The sequence below is a fragment of the Culex pipiens genome, chromosome 3 (genome assembly GCF_016801865.2).
Source record: "Culex pipiens pallens isolate TS chromosome 3, TS_CPP_V2, whole genome shotgun sequence".
NCBI lineage: Eukaryota > Metazoa > Arthropoda > Insecta > Diptera > Culicidae > Culex > Culex pipiens.
Genome location: NC_068939.1, coordinates 34,942,151 through 34,961,885, shown reverse-complemented (window position 1 = coordinate 34,961,885; position 19,735 = coordinate 34,942,151). Strand labels below are relative to the sequence as shown.

The 19,735-nt window shown below is 38.3% G+C and overlaps 1 protein-coding gene across 1 annotated transcript; it reads left to right on the top strand.

Annotated features, from left to right (window-relative positions):
* Positions 1-205: 205 nt before the first annotated feature.
* Positions 206-3,963, top strand: LOC120431649 (uncharacterized). The gene has a single exon (XM_039596756.2). It carries the CDS (start codon positions 206-208, stop codon positions 2,054-2,056), a length of 1,851 nt encoding a protein of 616 aa, XP_039452690.1. The 3' UTR covers positions 2,057-3,963.
* Positions 3,964-19,735: the final 15,772 nt, after the last annotated feature.

Sequence of the window (19,735 nt, the reverse complement as noted above, 5' to 3'; positions counted from 1 at the left end):
TCATTTTGCGCCGAAACTATTCTTATTTCCTGGTGGTATTAGTGCCACTTCCACCACCGCGTGGTACTGTGGTCGTGCAGGGTTAGTCCGCGGCAAACAGAGAGAGTGAGTGCCGGTGAGTCACTCTCGTTAGTGTGCGTGCAGCGATAACTCGGTCTCGGTGGTAGTGCTAGTAGGAAAGAGAATATCTTAAAAACAATCCGAGATGGAGAAGCAAGAAGAAATTCGCGAGGATGGTCTGCAAAGCAAATCGCTTGAGGAAATTGATTCCTGCTCGTCATCGATCCTCGACTCCGAGGAGGAAGACGATGGAATCAACATCACTATCAAAGCTGTGACTCCGGGAGTCGCTGCTGATGGGTCGGCTGATCTGGTCGAGCCGAAGCTAGCTGGCTCGGAGAGGAGGAAGATGAATAAGAAAATCGAGGGGGGCATGAAAAAAGAAGAAGCTCGTTCCTCGGTTATTTCCTCGACGCCAAAACGGTCAAGGAACACTTCGTTGAATTCACCCAACGGTGGCACTGTCCCCAATCCGGTCCCAAAAAAGGTCTGCGCTGAGGGTTCGGCAGCCACGAAGAAGGTGAATGATGGGGGTTCGAACGTATCGGCGCAAGAAGAGGATGATGTAGTGATGAATGAAGTTGCGGTGGATGAAAAATCAGCGAATGGAGATGTTGAGAACAAAGAAGTGGAAGAAGAGGAAGCAGGAGGCTTGCCCGGCCCATCCGGCTCTGCTGGCAGTGAAGGCAAGCTCGATAAGAAGAAAAAGAAGAAGAAGAAGAAGAAGAAGAATGTCGGTGCTGACGGTACTAGTTCAGATGCTGGTGCTGGTACTGTTGCTGGTACAGGTGTCAGTGCTAGTGGCGAAGGAGGTTCTGCTAGTGCTGGTGCTATGGCAGGTATTAGTGCTGGCGGAGATGCTGGTGCTGCTAGTACTGGAGATGGGGGCGCAGATGGTGGTGCTGGTGGCGCTGGCTCTGGTGCTGGTGGCGCTGGCTCTGGTGCCGGTGGAGGGAAGGTCGTGAAGAAGAAAAGCGGCGAGACAGCAGAGGGGAGTGCAAACAAAACAATTCGAAGAGAAATCCTTCCAGCCCCAACCTACCAGCAGATTGCCAGTCGGATCAAGCTTGGCATTGTCCCTGCGTCGTATCCGGACGCTGAGCTGACATCCGAGCAGCAAGATGCGGTCAAAGAGGTGCTGCTAAAGAAGGTGTTAGAGCAGCGAAAGGAGCAGTTTAAACCTAAGTTCGTGTATTGCAAGTCGTATGTAGGACTTGTGATGCTATTATGCCAGGAAAATAGCACAGCAAACTGGGTGAAAATGGTTGTGTCCTCGATCTCTCCGTGGGAAAATGCAGTGCTCAGTGCTGTGGACGAGGCTGATATCCCTCGCAAAGAAGTGCTTCGGGGATACTTCTACAGAAGCAAAAACGACGAGAACGACACCGTTCTGGGATATCTCGAAAGCCAAAATGACAACCTCGACACGTCAGCCTGGAGAATCCTGCGTCGCTCGGGGAAAAACGATCATGTCGAGTGGGCCTTCACCATCGACACGGCATCGATGAAGCTGCTGGAGGAACAGAAATTTGTCGTGAACTATAAATTCGGGCAAACCATGTTCCGGAGGAAGCAGGCGGAAACCGGAAGCCATCCGGCAGATGACGATTCGGACGAGGACATGGAAGTGGATCACTTCGACGAAGGATTATCGTCGGAGGCTCAGGTAGGAGATGAGATGGCTCAGGAGAACGAGTCGTCTGAATCTTCTGGTAAGAAAAATGATCAAACAAACAATATTACTGGAGTAGACATCGGAAAGGACCCCAGGGCGTTGAGCGCACAGGGTTCTTCTGATGGATACACCAGTGAAAAAAACAATTCACTAACTGATTTATCTGGCAAGGACTGTCCGACGAACCCCAGGGCGTTGATCGCACAGGGTTCCGAAGATGGTTCTTCCAGACTTGAAATAAAAAATCAAACAAATAAGGGAGACCACCAACCCGAAATAGAAGGTGGAAAGTTCAGCAATGAAACAATTTATTCGAATTAAGGACTGTCTGACGAACCCCAGGGCGTTGATCGCACAGGGTTCTGAAGACGGTTCTTACAGACTTGAAATAATAATAAATCAATTAATAAAGGGAGACCACCTTTCCGAAAAAATGGTGAAAAAAATTCAACAATGAAACGATTTATTCAAATAAATCTTCATCATGCCAAAGGAGCGTCAGCCGTTCTTAGCAGAAGGTTTAGTAAAAATAATATTGACGTAGGGCTCATTCAAGAACCCTGGATAAATAAGGGTAAAATTAAAGGAATTTCAGCTCAAATGGGTAAACTATTATATGATAATAGTTCTCCCAACCCTAGAGCAGCTATGATAGTAAAAAATGATACAAATTTTATTCCAATAACCGAATTTATTTCAAGAGACATTGTTGCAATTCAAATGGAGGTCCCTACGGTCAGAGGAAGTACCTGGGTGTGTATTGCATCTGCGTACTTCCCCGGAGACACCGAGGAGGCCCCTCCATCTGATGTAACAATGTTTATCTCTTACTGCAAAAAAATAAATAAACAATTTATTGTTGGGTGCGACGCCAATGCTCATCACACAGTATGGGGTAGCACTAACATTAACAATAGAGGTGAGAATTTGCTCAATTACATAACAACTAACAATATTGACATTTGTAACAATGGTGATAATCCCACTTTTGTTACAGCAACAAGACAGGAGGTTCTTGACCTCACGTTTTGTAGCGAAGTTATTTCTGAAAGAGTTATAAATTGGAAGGTTTCTGATGAAATATCACTCTCAGACCATAAACAAATTGAATTCGAATACAATGCAGGTGAAATGATAGTTGGAAGTTATAGGAATCCCAAGAAAACCAACTGGGACTCCTATAAACTTCTTCTAAATGACTACGATTTCAATTCCGAAGCCGAAATCCGTACTGTTGATCAGTTGGAGAAGGCTTCGTCTGAATTAATTATTGCCATAACCAATTCTTACTCCGCTAGTTGCCCAGTCCAGCAAAGATCTTCAAATCGTGAGGTATCTTGGTGGAATGAAAAATTAGCTGCGTTAAGGAAAAAATCTAGAAGGTTGTTCAACAGAGCAAAAAAATCTGGAGATTGGGACTCATATAAAAAAGCCCTGACTGAATACAATAAAGAAATAAAACGTTCTAAACGCAACGACTGGAGACGTTCTTGTGAAAAAATCGAGGAAACTCCAATAGTCGCAAGATTACAAAAAGCTCTTTCCAAAGATCATTCAAACGGTCTAGGAAATCTTAAAAAGGCAGATGGGTGTTTTACAAAAAATGCATCTGAAACTCTGGATTTAATGATGGAATCTCACTTTCCTGGCTCGACCAAGGTAATAAGTTGTATAGATCAGGCCGTGGGCGAAAGACTGACAAAAGATTGGTCTGTACTTGCCCATAATCAAGCCTGTGAAATATTTACTCGTTCCAAAGTTGACTGGGCGGTGAGCTCTTTCAAACCATTTAAATCCGCAGGGATGGATGGCATCTTTCCTGCTCTTCTCCAGCAGGGTAAAGATATTATCAATGCTAAATTAACAGACATTTTTCGAGCCAGTATCGCTCTTAGCTATATCCCAAAAGCTTGGAGAGAGGTTCGGGTCATATTTATTCCAAAAGTTGGGAAAAGGGACAAAACAAGTCCCAAATCCTTCCGTCCAATTAGTCTCTCTTCTATTCTATTGAAAACTATGGAAAAAATTCTTGATGATTTTGTAAAAAAAACGTTCTTGATCAAATTTCCTCTTAGTAATAGTCAATTTGCATACCAAAGTGGTAAATCTACTATAACTGCTTTAAACTGTTTAGTTTCTAAAATTGAGAAGTCCCTCAAAGCCAAGGAAGTAGCTCTGGCTGCTTTCCTAGACATTGAAGGAGCTTTTGATAATGCATCTCACAGCTCTATGCGTTCCGCCATGGAATCAAGGGGCTTTGGCTCATGGATTATCAAATGGATTGTTTAATTGTTTAATTGTTTATTTACATTCATCTGACAATGTTTGTCTTAATGAATAAAAGTTTGAGTACGGTTGATTTTATCACGAAAACGGACAGACGATTCACCAAATTCAAACAAATCTTCTACTGCTGTGAAGGCTCGGATCATGCTGGAAACTGGTTCGTTGAAACCATAGGCTGTACGGTGGAATCTGCGGGCTAGTAGCGTTGAGTCACGAAGCGTTCTTTGCGGTGTGCGGAAGTTGATAAGAGAGAGCAGATTTGGAGAGTCGACTTCTCCGTTCAACAACTTAGCAACAAAAGTTGCCTGCTGCGTTGTACGCCTGGACTGAAGGGGTTGGATGTTCAGCAGCCGACATCGAGCTGGATACGGAGGCAAATTAACTGGATCCCTCCAGGGCAAGCTTCTCAGGGCTCTCCGGATGAACCGCTTCTGCACACGTTCGATTCGCAAAATCCACGTTAGCTGGTAGGGCAACCACACAATGGCAGCGTACTCTAGGATGGGCCGAACGAGGGAACAGTACAGGGATTTCCAACAGTACGGATCCCGAAAGTCCTTCGAAATTTTGGAGATGAATCCAAGCTGCCGATTGGCCTTGGCAATCACCGAAACTCGTTGGAGGTCAAATGTCAGCTTAGGATCCATCAGAACGCCAAGATCTCTAACTTGGTCAACCTTTTGCAGGACGACTCCATCGATGCAGTAGTCAAACGGGATCATCCGTTTGCTACGTGTGAATGACATGACCAGGCACTTGGAAATGTTTACGACGAGCTTGTTGTGCCGACACCAGGAGACGAAAATGTCCAGAAGAGCTTGCAGTCGACAGCAATCATCTGTTGCTTTGATCGGCAGGAATAGCTTCAGGTCATCAGCGTACACAAGGGCGCAACCTGGTCCTAGCAAAAACAGCACGTCATTGAAAAACAGGATAAATAGAAGAGGTCCCAAATTGCTTCCTTGCGGTACTCCCGAATTGTTCACAAAAACAGCTGAAACACTCGTCCCTAGTCGAACCCGAAGCGAACGACCCACCAAGTAAGACCGTAGCCAGTTTACCAGTTGTACAGACAGGCCGAGGCGAGAAAGCTTACGAAGCAGGACGTTGTGGTCGATGCGGTCAAAAGCGGCCTTGAGATCGGTGTATATCACGTCGACTTGCGCTTTGTTCTCCAAGTGGCCGATGCATGTTGAGGTGAATTCCAAAAGATTCGTGGTCACCGAACGCTTCGGGATGAAACCATGCTGATCATCTGACAGGTAGCGCATAGCTTGACGCTGGATCACTTTGCTGACGATGATCTCGAACAATTTGGATGCTGCGGACAGGTTCGTCACTCCTCGATAGTTACTGACGTTTCTTTTGTCACCACTCTTGTGCACAGGCACGATGAATGACTGCTTCCAAGTGGACGGGAACGTTTGCTGAGAAAATGACTTGTTGAAAATGACCAAAAGAGGAGCAACTAACGCATCAGCACATCGGCGGTAGACCACAGAAGGGATACCATCTGGCCCTGGGGAGAAGGACGACTTTAGCTTTGCTAGCGCTTGCTTTACCATATCAGCCGACACGTCGAATGTTGAAAGGTCAAGAAGGTTCTCGGGAACGTTGTTTGCAGCAACCGCAGCTTCCTCGTCAGTGGCGCAACCTGCAGCAAAAACACTTTTGAAATGCTGTGCAAACAGATCACAGGACATCTCTGGAGATCCGGACTCGTGTTGGTCAAGAAAGACACTGTCAGGGATGTCTTTGCTCTTTCTTTTCGCGTTCACAAAGCTCCAAAACCCGCGGGGATTACGCCGAAGGTTCGTCTGGACACGCAACACGTACGACTTGTACAGTGTAGAGTTGAGTTTCCTGTATGCATCGCTTGATCTCCTAAACTTCATCTTGTTGACAACAGAGCGACGACGGCGCAGCGCTCGCTGACATGCGTTCTTAAGTCGTTTCATTTGCCTCAGACGGCTGTTGCTCCAAGCGGGGGACACGCGGGGCTTTACTGTAGGCACGTGTTGATTCATCCAGTTCCGAATAATGCTGCAAAAGGTGTTAGCCATCTCATCAACGCCAAGGTTTGTCAAACATAGACTCCAATCTACGCTGAGCAAGAATGTCGTCAACAATGCTTATTGAAAGGGAGATATCTGCCGACCTTGGAGGAGAACGATTGGTAATCAGACCACGGAGGGGATGTCCACAAGGTGGAGTTCTATCACCTCTGCTATGGTCATTAGTAGTCGACGATCTTCTGAAAAAGTTGGCGAGTCTTGGCTTTGAACTGATCAGCTATGCGGATGACATCTGTATAATAGTTCGGGGAAAAATAGGTAGCGAAATTTGTAACCGAATGCAATCGGCCTTGAATTTTATCTCAAAATGGTGTAAAAATGAGGGTCTTGGTATAAATCCCTCTAAAACAGTTATAATACCGTTCACAAGACGAAGGACACTAGCACTACCTAATCTTGCTATTCGTGGGACAACTATTGAGTATTCTAACGAAGTGAAATATCTTGGTATTACTTTAGATAGGAAACTTAATTGGAATGCTCACCTGAATAATGTATTAAACAAAGGAATTAATTCTCTATGGCTGAGTAAAAAAACTTTTGGAAAAAAGTGGGGTCTCCGCCCTAAAATGATTTATTGGATATATACATGTATAGTTAGAACAAGAATTACGTATGCGTCACTTGTGTGGTGGCCGAAAGTTAAAGAATCAATTGCCCAAAATAAATTAGCTAAGCTGCAAAGATTAGCCACCATTTCAATAACTGGAGCTAAGCACAGCACTTCATCTGCTGCACTAAACTCCTTGTTAAATTTACTTCCTCTTCATAAATTCATAGAATTAGAAGCCCTTAAGAGTGCTTTATTAATGAATCGAGCCACAAGAATTCAGGATGAAGATCTGACAGGGCACCTAGAAGTCCTTAAAAACTTTACCTTGAATCCGGCGTTAAACTCAATAGTAGACTGGATGCCGACAAAGGCTAACTATGACATTCCGTTCACAGTGGACGCTAAAAGTCGCTACGAGTGGGATAATGGTGGGCCTAATCTTCGTCCAGGCTCTATTCTGTTCTACACGGATGGTTCTAGAATGAATAATAAAACGGGAGCTGGAGTGTTTGGACCAGGAATTAAGACATCTGTTCCAATGGGACAATTTCCAACAGTTTTTCAAGCAGAAGTTTATGCAATAATTGAATGTTTGCACATTTGCCTCAAAAGAAATTATAGAGTAGCTAATATTTGTATCTTTTCCGACAGCTTGGCAGCACTGAATGCTCTGAAAGGGTATACCTGCCAGTCAAGACTAGTATGGGAAGGAATCAAATTACTAAAGCAATTGTCCCAAAAGAACTCGGTCAATCTTTACTGGGTTCCTGGGCATTGTGGAATTTTAGGAAATGAAAACGCGGACAGTCTGGCAAGGAAAGGATCTGAAACTGACTTCATTGGCCCAGAACCTTTCTTTGGTGTTCCAGATTGTTCACTGAAAATGGAGCTAAAACGTTGGGAACAATTAACAATCAATTCAATCTGGAATTCTACAGATACTTCCAGACAAGCAAAAAGATTTATCTTTCCAGGTGGGAAACTATCTCGGGAACTATTAAAACTAGATAAGAAAAATTTAAGGGTGATAACTGGTTTACTAACTGGTCACTGCCCATGCAAATACCACTTATTTAATATGAGGAAAATTCCAAACGCAAATTGTAGATTTTGTAATATTGAGAATGAAACATCAGAGCACCTTTTGTGTAATTGTGGTGCCCTGATTCAAACTAGAATATTATTTTTTGGGAAAGGGATCCTACATCCCTCCAATATCAACCATTTCCGTCCTAGTAGGGTGATAGACTTTATAAAACAAGTCGACCCTAACTGGGACAACATGCAGTAAACAGGAGCTGCCTCTCATCGTTCCATGGTGTTGGGTTAACCTGATTGCTACAAAAAAAAAGAGTCACACCACAATATTCCTCTAATTGGTCGCAGTGGTCATAAGGCTCAACAAAAAAAAAAAAAAAAAAAAAAAAAAAATATTGGTTCAGCCAGTGCTGAGAAACCTTGTTAAAATTTTGGTCTCTCTCTTTCACACATACCCCCATATATTCAGTTTTCGATTCTGAGTCGATAGGCATACGTGAAGGTGAGTATAAGTAAATTCTGCAAAAAGTTACTTTTTAGGTCAGGTCTTGCCTCAGTGAGGAAATCCATATCACCCTAGTGTATGGAAACCGTACCCAAAAATGTTAAACTTCTCCTTCTCGTGTAGTTCAACTTTGATTGTGTATTTACAAACTAATCAAAATTGATTTACCGATCCTCCGAATCGGAAAGGAATCCAACTAATGCCAACTCGAACAGATTCGAGTCCAAATCGACGGACGAGAATTCAATTTGAAGGTTGAACCAGCACTGCTCACCAGACTCCGGACTGATGTCCAGAGTGGAGATTTTAATCAACGGTGGTTGGTGGGATTTGAATTAGTTTTTCCCCAAAATCCGGAAGCACTTTCTATATCGAGCTGGACTGGCCTGGCCACGAGATGACGGAACAGTTCCATAAAACTGGACCTCGTCATTGCTAATGGAAACGGGGAGTAGTGGTACTCCTCTTCGAAAACTTTTCAACGCAAAAGCTTCAATTTGAGGGAATCCAAACAAAAAAAAAAAAGTCGAATCAATGTTATCCTTTCTCATATAAATTCTGGTACTAAATCCCCAACTGGAATCTCCCAACACGATTTTTTTCCCTAGAAAGGAAATTTCACCCTGAATTTCGTACAACACTATAAAACTAGGACGGAAAATGGCCACGGCATCAGCGCGCCAAAATCAGTTTTCACTCTCCGGAATCGAGGGAGCGGGAACGTGGACGGATACAAGATAAGTTGGTTCACGCTGCGAGATGTTTCAGCACACCACGGCGAATGGCCGGCCGGACGGACGCGGTTGGTCGGCCGGACGTCCTTCTCCGGATTGCGTGCGCTACTACAGTGCATGTGTGCAGTTGATTGCAGGGATTCTGAATGTTTTTGTATTCATAAAAAAGTTTGTACTCAAATTATACTAAACGGTTTTTAAATGGGCTTTAGTCACACAAAAATCGAATATGACTAAGTATTACGCCTATTGGTTTTACATATTTGACTTTTTTACATCTTTGTCCTTTAGAAAATGACGAACACATTCTTTATTGACCATGTTATGGTTTTAAATTGTGATTTATGGAACATTTTGAAAATGCTTTCGAAAAAAATCCTGTTATTTTATGAAGAATTGAATTTGTATTCAATACATAATGTTGGTAAAGTGCACCATTTGTTACTCCAACCAATCTTTTTAAAAGTCGTGTCCGTTCTCGTCAGGGTTGCGAATGAGCGAGCGAGCCAGAAGCCGTGCTCGCTCATTCATGAGCATGAGGACTTAACAGGTAGCTCGTGCTCGCTCATGCTCATCGCATGCGCTCGCGCTCAATGAGCGCTCATCAGCAAAGCAGGTATATTTTTAGTATTGTTGATGAATCTGGCACAGGCCAATTGTATTGCCACTTTTAAAGATAATTTCATCGCGGAAAAGGGACATGGACTCATCAAACTTGCATTATTAATTTCATTTTGTCTAACCGCGGTAAATTTTCATGAAATTATTCGTTGGCGTCGAACTGTCAAAAATTGATCGCGGTGAATTGTGGGGGATACTTTTCTACCACAGTTTTTTGTGTGATCAATGTGGTAAATGCTTTTGTGGATTTTTGACAATTCGAAATATTTCAAGAAAATTTACCGCGGTTAACCAAAATCAAATTAACAATGAAACTCTAATGTTGTCAGCTTATTATTTTTTTCAGAGTTTGATAATTAAGAAAACTAGTTTTGATTAAATTTCCGATAAATGAAAAATGGCTGATTCGCAATTAAGATGTCTTAATTTGCTTAGAATCCCAGACACTCTTTTTAGCTTATTTAACTCTCAAATTTAGAGTAAACTGTCAAGGAACGGAATGTATAGGTCTTAAATAAGCTGTTAACATGATAACAATCGATTTTTTATATTAAAACATGTTTTTACGCTCATTTCTCATTTTTTTATTTGGATCGACTCCAGCATATAAATAAGATAATTGATGTGAAAATTATCTAAAACACAGATTTGACATTTATTATGCACAATTTTTTACAAATAATTCAAACATGACGTAATATATTATCATGAAAAAAGCTTTATTGAATAGTTTTGTCTATTATCAACTTAATTTTTTATTAATCGAATTATTTCTGCACAGTAAAACAAATAGTGTACATTTGTAAGGTGTAATTTTGTAAGGTTGAAAAAACATGTTCAGAAGTAAAATTACGCATTTTTCTGACATAAAATATGTACCCCTTTAAAGATCTAATATTCTAAGGTTTTTTTTTTACTGTGTACAGATCATAATTTAACACCTTAACTCTGACTTCAAAACAAGCTTCAAAACAAAAAATTATGAAAAATATCTTCATCCAATATTATAATTATTATGATTAGCCTATTCAAGCCTCCATAAAAAAACAACCTCGAAGCTCTGTTGAAAAAAGGTTATAATCGTTTACCCGTTACAGGTAAAACAATACCGCTCATTTTGCTCAATGAGCAAAAATGAGCGCGAGCGCGAGCAATGAGCATTTTTGCTCATAAAATAAATGAGCAAACACGAGCACGAGCAAACGTGAGCTAGCTCGCGTCGCGCTCCTCCTCACGAATGAGCGCAAAATGCTCGCTCATGAGCGGATGAGCGCTCAAAATCGCAACACTGGTTCTCGTCCAGATAAGAAAAAATACTTTCGAATAATGCTGAACATAATTTTATATTTTCTTTATTAGACATTGTTAATTCGAGCTTTTGAGGCTGAGCAAAATGTAAAATTTTGAAAAATGAATTTTCCCGAGTGTTACGTATTTAACCCTCAGTTTTCAATCGATGATTTCTTGGAAACTATATATTTTCAGCTGGCATCACCATGTCAACTTAAATTTTTAATGCCCATTTTTTTTCGACGAATTTTTATTTTTCCCGTTTTCAGGAGGTCATTTTGAGCAACTTCTGTTCTACAAAAAACTTTCCTTTTCTTGTTGTATGTTTTTTGGTTTCATTATTGAGTTTTTTATCTTGTTTAGTTTATGTTTGTTTCTGATAGTATTTGGCTGATTCTACCACCTCCTATCATTACTTTTAATCTTTTTAGTTTTTTCATGTTTTTTACAGTCACTTTGTTAATTTTTTTGCTTAGGGTAGAGTAGTCATCAATGAGACACGGGGAACAATGATAAAATGGCTCTCACAAGTCGTAGTTTCAACCAATCAGGCTCATATTTGGGGGAAAGGTGTGTCTACCGGATACACGTCTGCCATATTAGTGGCTTTGGTTATGGACGCTCCCTTGAAAAGTAATTCATAAATGTTTGATTCTGGGGTGCAAAAGTAAATTATGGACAGAAAAAACTTTTTCCTTCGTAGGCTGCCATTTACACCAAAACTAATATTTCTTCAAATTTCTTTCGACGTTCCATAGGGATTAAGCTGGGCTACAATGTCCTTTCATTAGATTTGGCCAAAATTTTGAATATACCCAGAATCCAGGGCTGTCTCATTGTTCCCCACTCATTTCAGCCCATGGGTAACATTGAGACACTTTGATTTTTCTTCAATAAACTTTTCAAAAAAGATGGAAATCTTTCAAAACATGAATTAAAAGTGATTTTTGGCATATTTATAGAGTTTAAACATCATTTAACCAAAAATACAAAGTTATTTGGTATTAATACATGGATTTTACCAAATTTAAATACTTTTTAGTGTAACTTTTGTTATTAAAAGTTTCATGTTGGCAAAATTGCTCTAAAATGTTCAAGGAAAGTCACATGCAATGGAACAATACAAAAACATGATGTTTTGCTAGAAAAATGTTGATTTTCGTAGAGTGTCTCATTGTTCCCCAGCTGTCTCATTGTTCCTGCCAAGTGCGTCTACAAAGAGACAGTTGAATAACTCTGGCTGTAGATGTCGGATCGATCTCATATTTTGGTCAATGTTAGAACATATTAAAAGAAAGATAATGCAACTAAAAGCTCATTTAAACATGCTGATGAAAAAATTAGAAAAATCGTTGAAAGTTGAAAACCAAAAGTGTCTCATTGATGACTACCCTACCCTAATTTTCACATGTTCTGCTATCCCGAGCAGACGGAAATAACTTGGGAATAACATTTTTTGATATTTGAAAATACTAGGCCAATAACAATTAATGTTATTTATAACAAGAATTGTTATTCGTCGTTATGATTTTTTAGTTATTGGATTGTTATTGTAATAACAGACTAATAACATTTTTAGTTATTCTTCGAACAAATTTTTGTTATTATTTTTTGTTATTTTAACAACTAATCCGATCATCCCAATAACAGTTGGAGGTATTCTTCCATAACAAAAAATGTTATTCCAAAGTTGTTTTGGCTTTCAACCAATATCAGACCAATAACAAATTTTGTTATGATAACATAAACTGTTATTAAACTCTTATGCAAAAATGGATTTTGCAAGAATATTCCATAACACTTTTTGTTATTTTAACAGTATTTGTTATCGAAATGGCATGATTTTTTTTATTACCGTCTGCCCGGGATAGAACGATACCACTATCATTTATATTGTTGAAAATGCGTAGAGGCATAGTCTGGGACATAACAACAATTACTGCATACTTATTTTTACAATAAATATAGGAAATGTTAGTGAAAAACATAGCCAAAGTTGACCCCAGAAAAATTACATTTTTAATACGAAAAAAAAACGAAGTTGACTTTATAGCTGTCGGCCACCATTGCTAGTACCAACCACTAGTGTCTTCCTTTTTATCTACAAGGACTTCGCCGCCCTGGGCTCCTAAGCGTATGAAAGTATGGCACGGAGCGACGGCGCCGAATACCCATATTTACACAAAGAATTTTAGAGCGCCCGCCGCGGGATTCGAACCGGCGACCTCTGGATTGGAGTCCAGTGCGCGGTCCGATTGATCCACACGGGCGGGGACACAGTGGTCAAAATTATGTGGAGAATGGATTTTTCGAAAAATGGTGCAGTTTTGGAGCTTAGGTGTCTTCAGAGGAGTTGTTGCAAATGGAAAGGGGCAACTTTTGGTTTGGATCAAAATTAGGGTGGTTCACGTAGAGTGATTTTGAAAATCTAACTTTTCAGGAATATTTTGACTTCTAGAAAGTTGTTGGGCTTGCCAATCCAAGCAACTTTGTCGAAGACACCAACATTTTATTTCGCAGTCTACACCTTCTACGACCAAATTTATAGAAAGCATGTGAGAGAACCTTCGAAGATCAGTTTTTTTGACGTAACAATTCTGGGTTAAGTTTTAGAGAAAAGTGAAGTTTGGGGCACTTTTAGAGCTTTAAAAAACAACCATTTTTTACTTTTTGACAAGTCAATTTGGACTTAAGGGTCAAAAGTTAAGGTTAAGGTAAAAAAATGCAAATTTAAAACTTGAATATCTCGAAAAAGCGCAGGCAAAATTTTAAGCGCTAGATTGCATTCGGAAGAGAAGATCTAGCACTATAAATTCTGAAAAAAATCCCAGGGGGCTTTTATCTTTAAACTCGAGATATCTTCATTAGAAAATGTCCAATTTTCAAGGGAAAAGTATATTGGACCACCCTAACGAAATTCAAAAATTGTCCAACTATATGTTGTTCCCAGTAATTTTGCCCACTGAATCTGAATCTGCCCTCAGAATTGAGTCACAGTGTCAAAAAATAACGATTTTTGGTTATATTTTGTGTTTTTATGATTATTTTACATTTTAAATTGTGCCTGTGTTTTTCGAGATATTTATGTTTTAAATTTGCATCTTTTTTATCTGTATGGCTGTTACTTTTATTTCCAAATTGACTCTTCAAAAAATAAAAAAAATTGTTTTTAAGAGCTCTAAAAGTGCCATCACAAACATCACTTTTCTCTTAAACTTAACCCTGAATTGCTACGCACAAAAAAAATATTTTTGAAGGTTTGCTCAGATGCTTTCTATAAATTTGGTAGTAGAAGGCGTAGATTGAGAGATAAAATGTTGGTGTCTTCGACAAAGTTGCTTGGATTGGCAAGCCCAACAACTTTCTAGAAGTCAAAAAAAATCCCAAAAATATTCATGAAAAGTTAGATTTTCAAAATCACCCTAATCGTGAACCACCCCAATTTTCAACCAAACCAAAAGTTGCTCCTTTTTATTTGCAACAACTCCTCTGAAGACACCACAGCTCCAAAACTGCACAATTTTTCGAAAAATCAATTTTCCACTTAACTTTGCGATCTGGACCACTGACTGTGCATTGGCAAAGTCGCATAAAACAAGTCAAACTTCCAACACTAAAATTTTCATAAATAGTAATAGTTCTTTTTTCCAATGATTTTTAAAGATCAAAAATTTGTTCAAAAATTGATTTTTGGCGAACCTCCAGATCGAAGCCCTTCTAGAGGTGGGGTTGGGTTGTAGAGTTGTAAACATGGCTCATTGATTTTGAAAAAGTAATCTAGAATTTAGTGTCTTCTACAGACTTGAAGATATTGGTTAGGACTTTCTAGAAATGAAAGTTACACTCTAAAAAATTATCATTCCCTTTAATTCGACTTTTCACACACAAAATTCAAGCGCGAGAAATAACCATTTTCAAAAAAACTTCTTTTTGGAAATTTTTTCGAATTATTTTTTCAAAACGTGGAAAAGAAGTCAAAAAACATTTTGTTTTTTTAGGTGTAAAATTAAATTGACAATCAAACAACACTTTGTAGAAAAAAACTAAGAAAATAAGCTGAATTTTTGTGTGTAACAAAACCAAATTTTGAGACTTCCTGGGCAGACGTTAATAACAAAATTCATGCCATTTCAATAACAAAAAAAAAAAAAAAAAACGAAGTTGACTTTATAGCTGTTGGCCACCATTGCTAGTACCAACCACTAGTGTCTTCCTTTTTATCTACAAGGACTTCGCCGCCCTGGGCTCCTAAGTGTATGAAAGTATGGCACGGAGCGACGGCGCCGAATACCCATATTTACACAAAGAATTTTAGAGCGCCCGCCGCGGGATTCGAACCGGCGACCTCTGGAATGGAGTCCAGTGCGTGGTCCGATTGATCCACACGGGCGGGACGATTTCAATAACAATTACTCTTAAAATAACAGAAAGTGTTATGGAATCTTCTTGAAATATCCATTTTTGAATAAGGGTTTAATAACAGTTTATGTTATTATAACAAAATTTGTTATTGGTCTGATATTGGTTGAAAGCCAAAACAACTTTGGAATAACATTTTTTGTTATGGAAGAATACCCCCAACTGTTATTAGGGTGATCGGATTAGTTGTTAAAATAACAAAAAATAATAACAAAGATTTGCTCGAAGAATAACTAAAAATGTGATAAGTATGTTATTACAATAACAATCCAATAACAAAAAAATCATAACGACGAATAACAAATCTTGTTATGAATAACATGAATTGTTATTGGCCTAGTATTTTCAAATATCAAAAAATGTTATTCCTAAGTTATTTCCGTCTGCTCGGGTTAAAACTCGTTTTCCATTTCAGGAACCACTGCCCCACCATAAACAGAAAAATCACTACAAACTTTCAAGGCCGGCAAACGAAAGTGCCAAAAACTGTACCCGTGCTCGCGTAAAAGCGCAACTCTGTGTTGAACAGAGAGGCAAAACACGGGGGCCTGTTCCAGAGCTTGGAATGCGCTGCCTTCCGGAAAGTTGTTCGACCATATATTCGAAAATTTAACAACCGCTATCTCGTTTAGGAGGAAATAGTTACGGGCACATAATAAAAAAGAAATTTGCACAAAATTGGCCGACCACCATCAGTCACTCTACCCTGACTAAAGGCTCGTGTGTCCGAAATTGAAACGCGAAAGTGCTCCTGCCCAAATCCCCTCAACTGGAAGTCGGCTTAGTGGTGATTGGGATTTTTTTTCTGTTCCACTTCCGTTTTCACACAAACTCGTAAAACAAACTGCTAACATGGTGGATGATGTCAGCTTAGATTGGCGGTCCGGAACAAAAAAAAAAACTAAAAATGGAAGTGTTTTAAAGGCTGCAGTTGAGCAAGTGGCACGCATTTTTCACGAGCCAAACAATCTCCCGCTGGCTGTGCGGAAAAACGACAGGATCGGACCGAAAAACCACAGGGAAATTAAAAAATTAAAATTGCTTTAATTTCTGATTTTAATTTAATCCGGAATCCCCAGCTGGGGACGGCTGCGGCAGTGTTGCCATCACATTGTGTGCATCAGCAAGTTGTGCGAGAGAAGGAGGGACTAAATCAACAATAGGAGGCTGCAAAAAGATTTAAACTAACAAGAAAATCGCTCTTGGTGTGCCGTTGTAGGACGTTGTGCTGAAATGAGAGATATTTAACGAAATATTGATTCACATTTTTTTCAATTGGGAGCAGCCAATAAATCATTACACCGACCAACAAAATTTTTGCGCAGGCTCAACTCGAGGAGAAGCATGAAGTTTTGGGGTCCCCAGAAACACGTGCACTTTGATTTTTTTTTTCAAAAATCTTTAGCCAGGGCCGAATGGGTTTTCTCCAAAATGTTAGTCTTGATTAAAAAAAATTCAAAATATTGTTTTCGTAAAGATCTGAAAATTTCACGAATGTATCATAACATATCATATTTTAACATTAAAAATTGGACCATTAGTTGCTGAGATATCGACATTAAAAAATGCAGGGTTGTTTGTGTGAGACCTAAAAAAAGCAATTTTCCTGTTTCGTTTTTTTTAATCCGCTGTATCTCAGCAACCAGTGGTCCAATCATCAATGTTTCTTGGAAGAAATTGTAGGAAGTTTTTTGAACTTTTCGAAAAAAATATTTTCAGGAATATATTTAAAAAAAAACGGAATTTTTCAGACAAAATTTAACTTTGAATGGCTATATTTTCAGAAGAATGCATCTAATCAAAAAAATTGTAGAGTACTTTTCGATTTTACATAAAAAATGAATTCAAAAAATATCAAGAACAGGATTTAAATGTTTAACAAAAATCCCTAATTAAAAAAATCATAACTCGTCGGCAAAATTTTGGCTCATACTTCTGAAAGGCTTAAAAGATGTGGGGTTTTGTCCCCTAAAACATATCTAGAGTTTTTTTTTGAATAGGTCCTATAAACATATGAAACACAATAGCTTATAGACCTTTTCTAGATATAAAAAATAGAATAATTAAATATTCGGATTTTGGGAAATTGAATTTTTGTGAAAAAAGTTAACTTAAAATAAAAAAAAAATAAAAATCCGTCTACCTATTTTTTGCTGAATAGTCCTCATCAATACATACAACTTTGCCGAAGACACCAAATCAACCAAAAAATTTCTTGAAAGTTTACAGATTTTCGAATATTTACGTACCATTTTTGTATGAACATCTGCCAAAATTGAATGGAGACTTTTATGGGTGAATGACCATGACACAAAATTACTCATAGGGAAGGACCCCACAAAGTTTGAGCCAAATCAAAAAAATATAAGTAAAATACATTTCCGGGTTTGGTGGAGAATTGCTCTATGAAACCGCAAGATAACTTTAATAAAATAGTTTTGATTATTATTTCAGCTTATCTAATTCAAAAATTGGTTGATTTATATGAATCAATATATTTTTTTTTTAAATTTGGGTTAAATAAAAAATACACAATCATATCGAACACCAAAAAAAAAAAAAAAAAAAGAAAACATCTTCTCAAGAAACCACCGTCAATTGCCTGGAGGCTCGTTTCGTTTAAAATGATTTTCATTTAAATCTTCCTGTTCCACAATGTTTTTGTTGGGGGCCAACAAGATCAGCCGGCAGCAGCCTTGGGTGATTTGCATGCTCTCGTTCTTGACAGTTTGCAGTTTGCAAATAGGCTTGTTTAACCGTTTTGACAATGTTAAATTTCCTTGAACTGTTTTTTTTAATGTAGCAAAAATTTGGGCCAATATAATATGACTTGAAATGTAAAAAGACGAGTTCTTGTTTTTTTGTTATCATGAAAAAAAAAGTTTCGGAAATTGAATCAAAATCACTACTGACTTTGAATTGATAAGCCGGATCAGGGTATCGTCGATGGAAAAATGAGGGTTGATCGCTGCCATTTTTGATATTTTTAATTTTGAGATGAAACAACCAAGCATAATGGGTTGGGGCGCGGACTTGGTAATCTGGATATGATTCTCACTGGATTTATGTTATAAAAGGTTCTACTGTTTTTTTTTTATTATAATTTCTGATATGTTTTAGAGGACATCAAATGCCAACTTTTCAGAAAATTCCAGAAAGGGAACATTTCAAAGGACGTAATATTGAATGTTTGGTCCTTTTGAAATATTAGTCTTGATTTAAAAAAATTGAACACATTGTTTTCAAAAAGATTGGGAAATTTCACGAATGTTTCATATTTTAACATTGAAAATCTAAGTTATTGCTGAGCTTTCGACATTACAAAATGGTAGGTTGTTTGGGTGAGATATAGAAAACATCAATTTTCCTGTTTTTAAATCATTGCATAGCAATATCTCAGCTACTAAGAGTCGTATCAAAAAAGTTCAAAAAAGCAAAATATGAAGAATTTTCTCAGATCTTCAAAAATATTTTTTCAAACGTGAGCAAACATGGGCACTTATTAAAAAAAAAATAATAACTGCGACTATTTTCCAAAAGTTACCTGTAAATGGCTATAATTTGAAAACGGTGCACTTTATCAACATTTCACTAAAGTACTTTTTGATTGCAAATTCGATTTTACATCGAAAAATGAAGTTGAAAAATGTTGGCAACCAATATTTGGATTTTTTGAAAAAATCAGTTTTGATTCAAAAATTTATTACTCAGTCGAAGATTTTTTGCCCGCTCTGGAAATTTCTGAATAGTTGGCATTTGATGTCCCCTAAAAGATATCAGAAAATATTTTATTTTTAAATTGTGTTTTTTTGCAATTAAAATTTTTGTGACAAAATGTGAAATTAAAAATCACCAAACATGTTTTTACCGTGTATCATTGTTTTTCAGTGTAGTCCTTATCCATACCTACAACTTTGCCGGAGACACCAAAACGATCAAAAAATTCCTTCAAAAGATACAGATTTTTGAATTTTCATATATCATTTTTGTGTCTGCTGTCAAATTTGTATGGAAAATTATATGGACAAACTAATGATGCAAATTGGCTTCTTTGGGCATACCGAAGGCAAAAAAAAAAGACCGATTTCGTAGAGAATTGCTCAACGGAATTGCTAACAAAAAAAAAAATCAAACAATTATTGAACTCAAAGAGCCAACCTTTTATGTATTTCCAGTACTTAATTTATAACACGAGTTTCTCTGTTGATAATATCCAAGCTTATTACTAGAATTGTTAAAATGATGCTTTTATTGTTATTAAAAAAATAAAGCGCTTAACTTACTTTTTATCGACACAGTTTCCATCTTCTCATTTGCCAATCAACCCAATATGCACTGTTCATTATGCAGAGCAACCGTTATTCACAATTTCCATCCATTCAGTAAACTGTTTTAATCGGATTGTGACTCACAATTTGTGAAAACCCTTATTCAAATGCACTCGAAATGCCAAAATGCACGCGCGCTCACACATGCACA

Coding starts and splice junctions, on each gene's coding strand:
- LOC120431649 (XM_039596756.2), top strand. CDS start 206: ATGGAGAAGCAAGAAGAAATTCGCGAGGATGGTCTGCAAAGCAAATCG.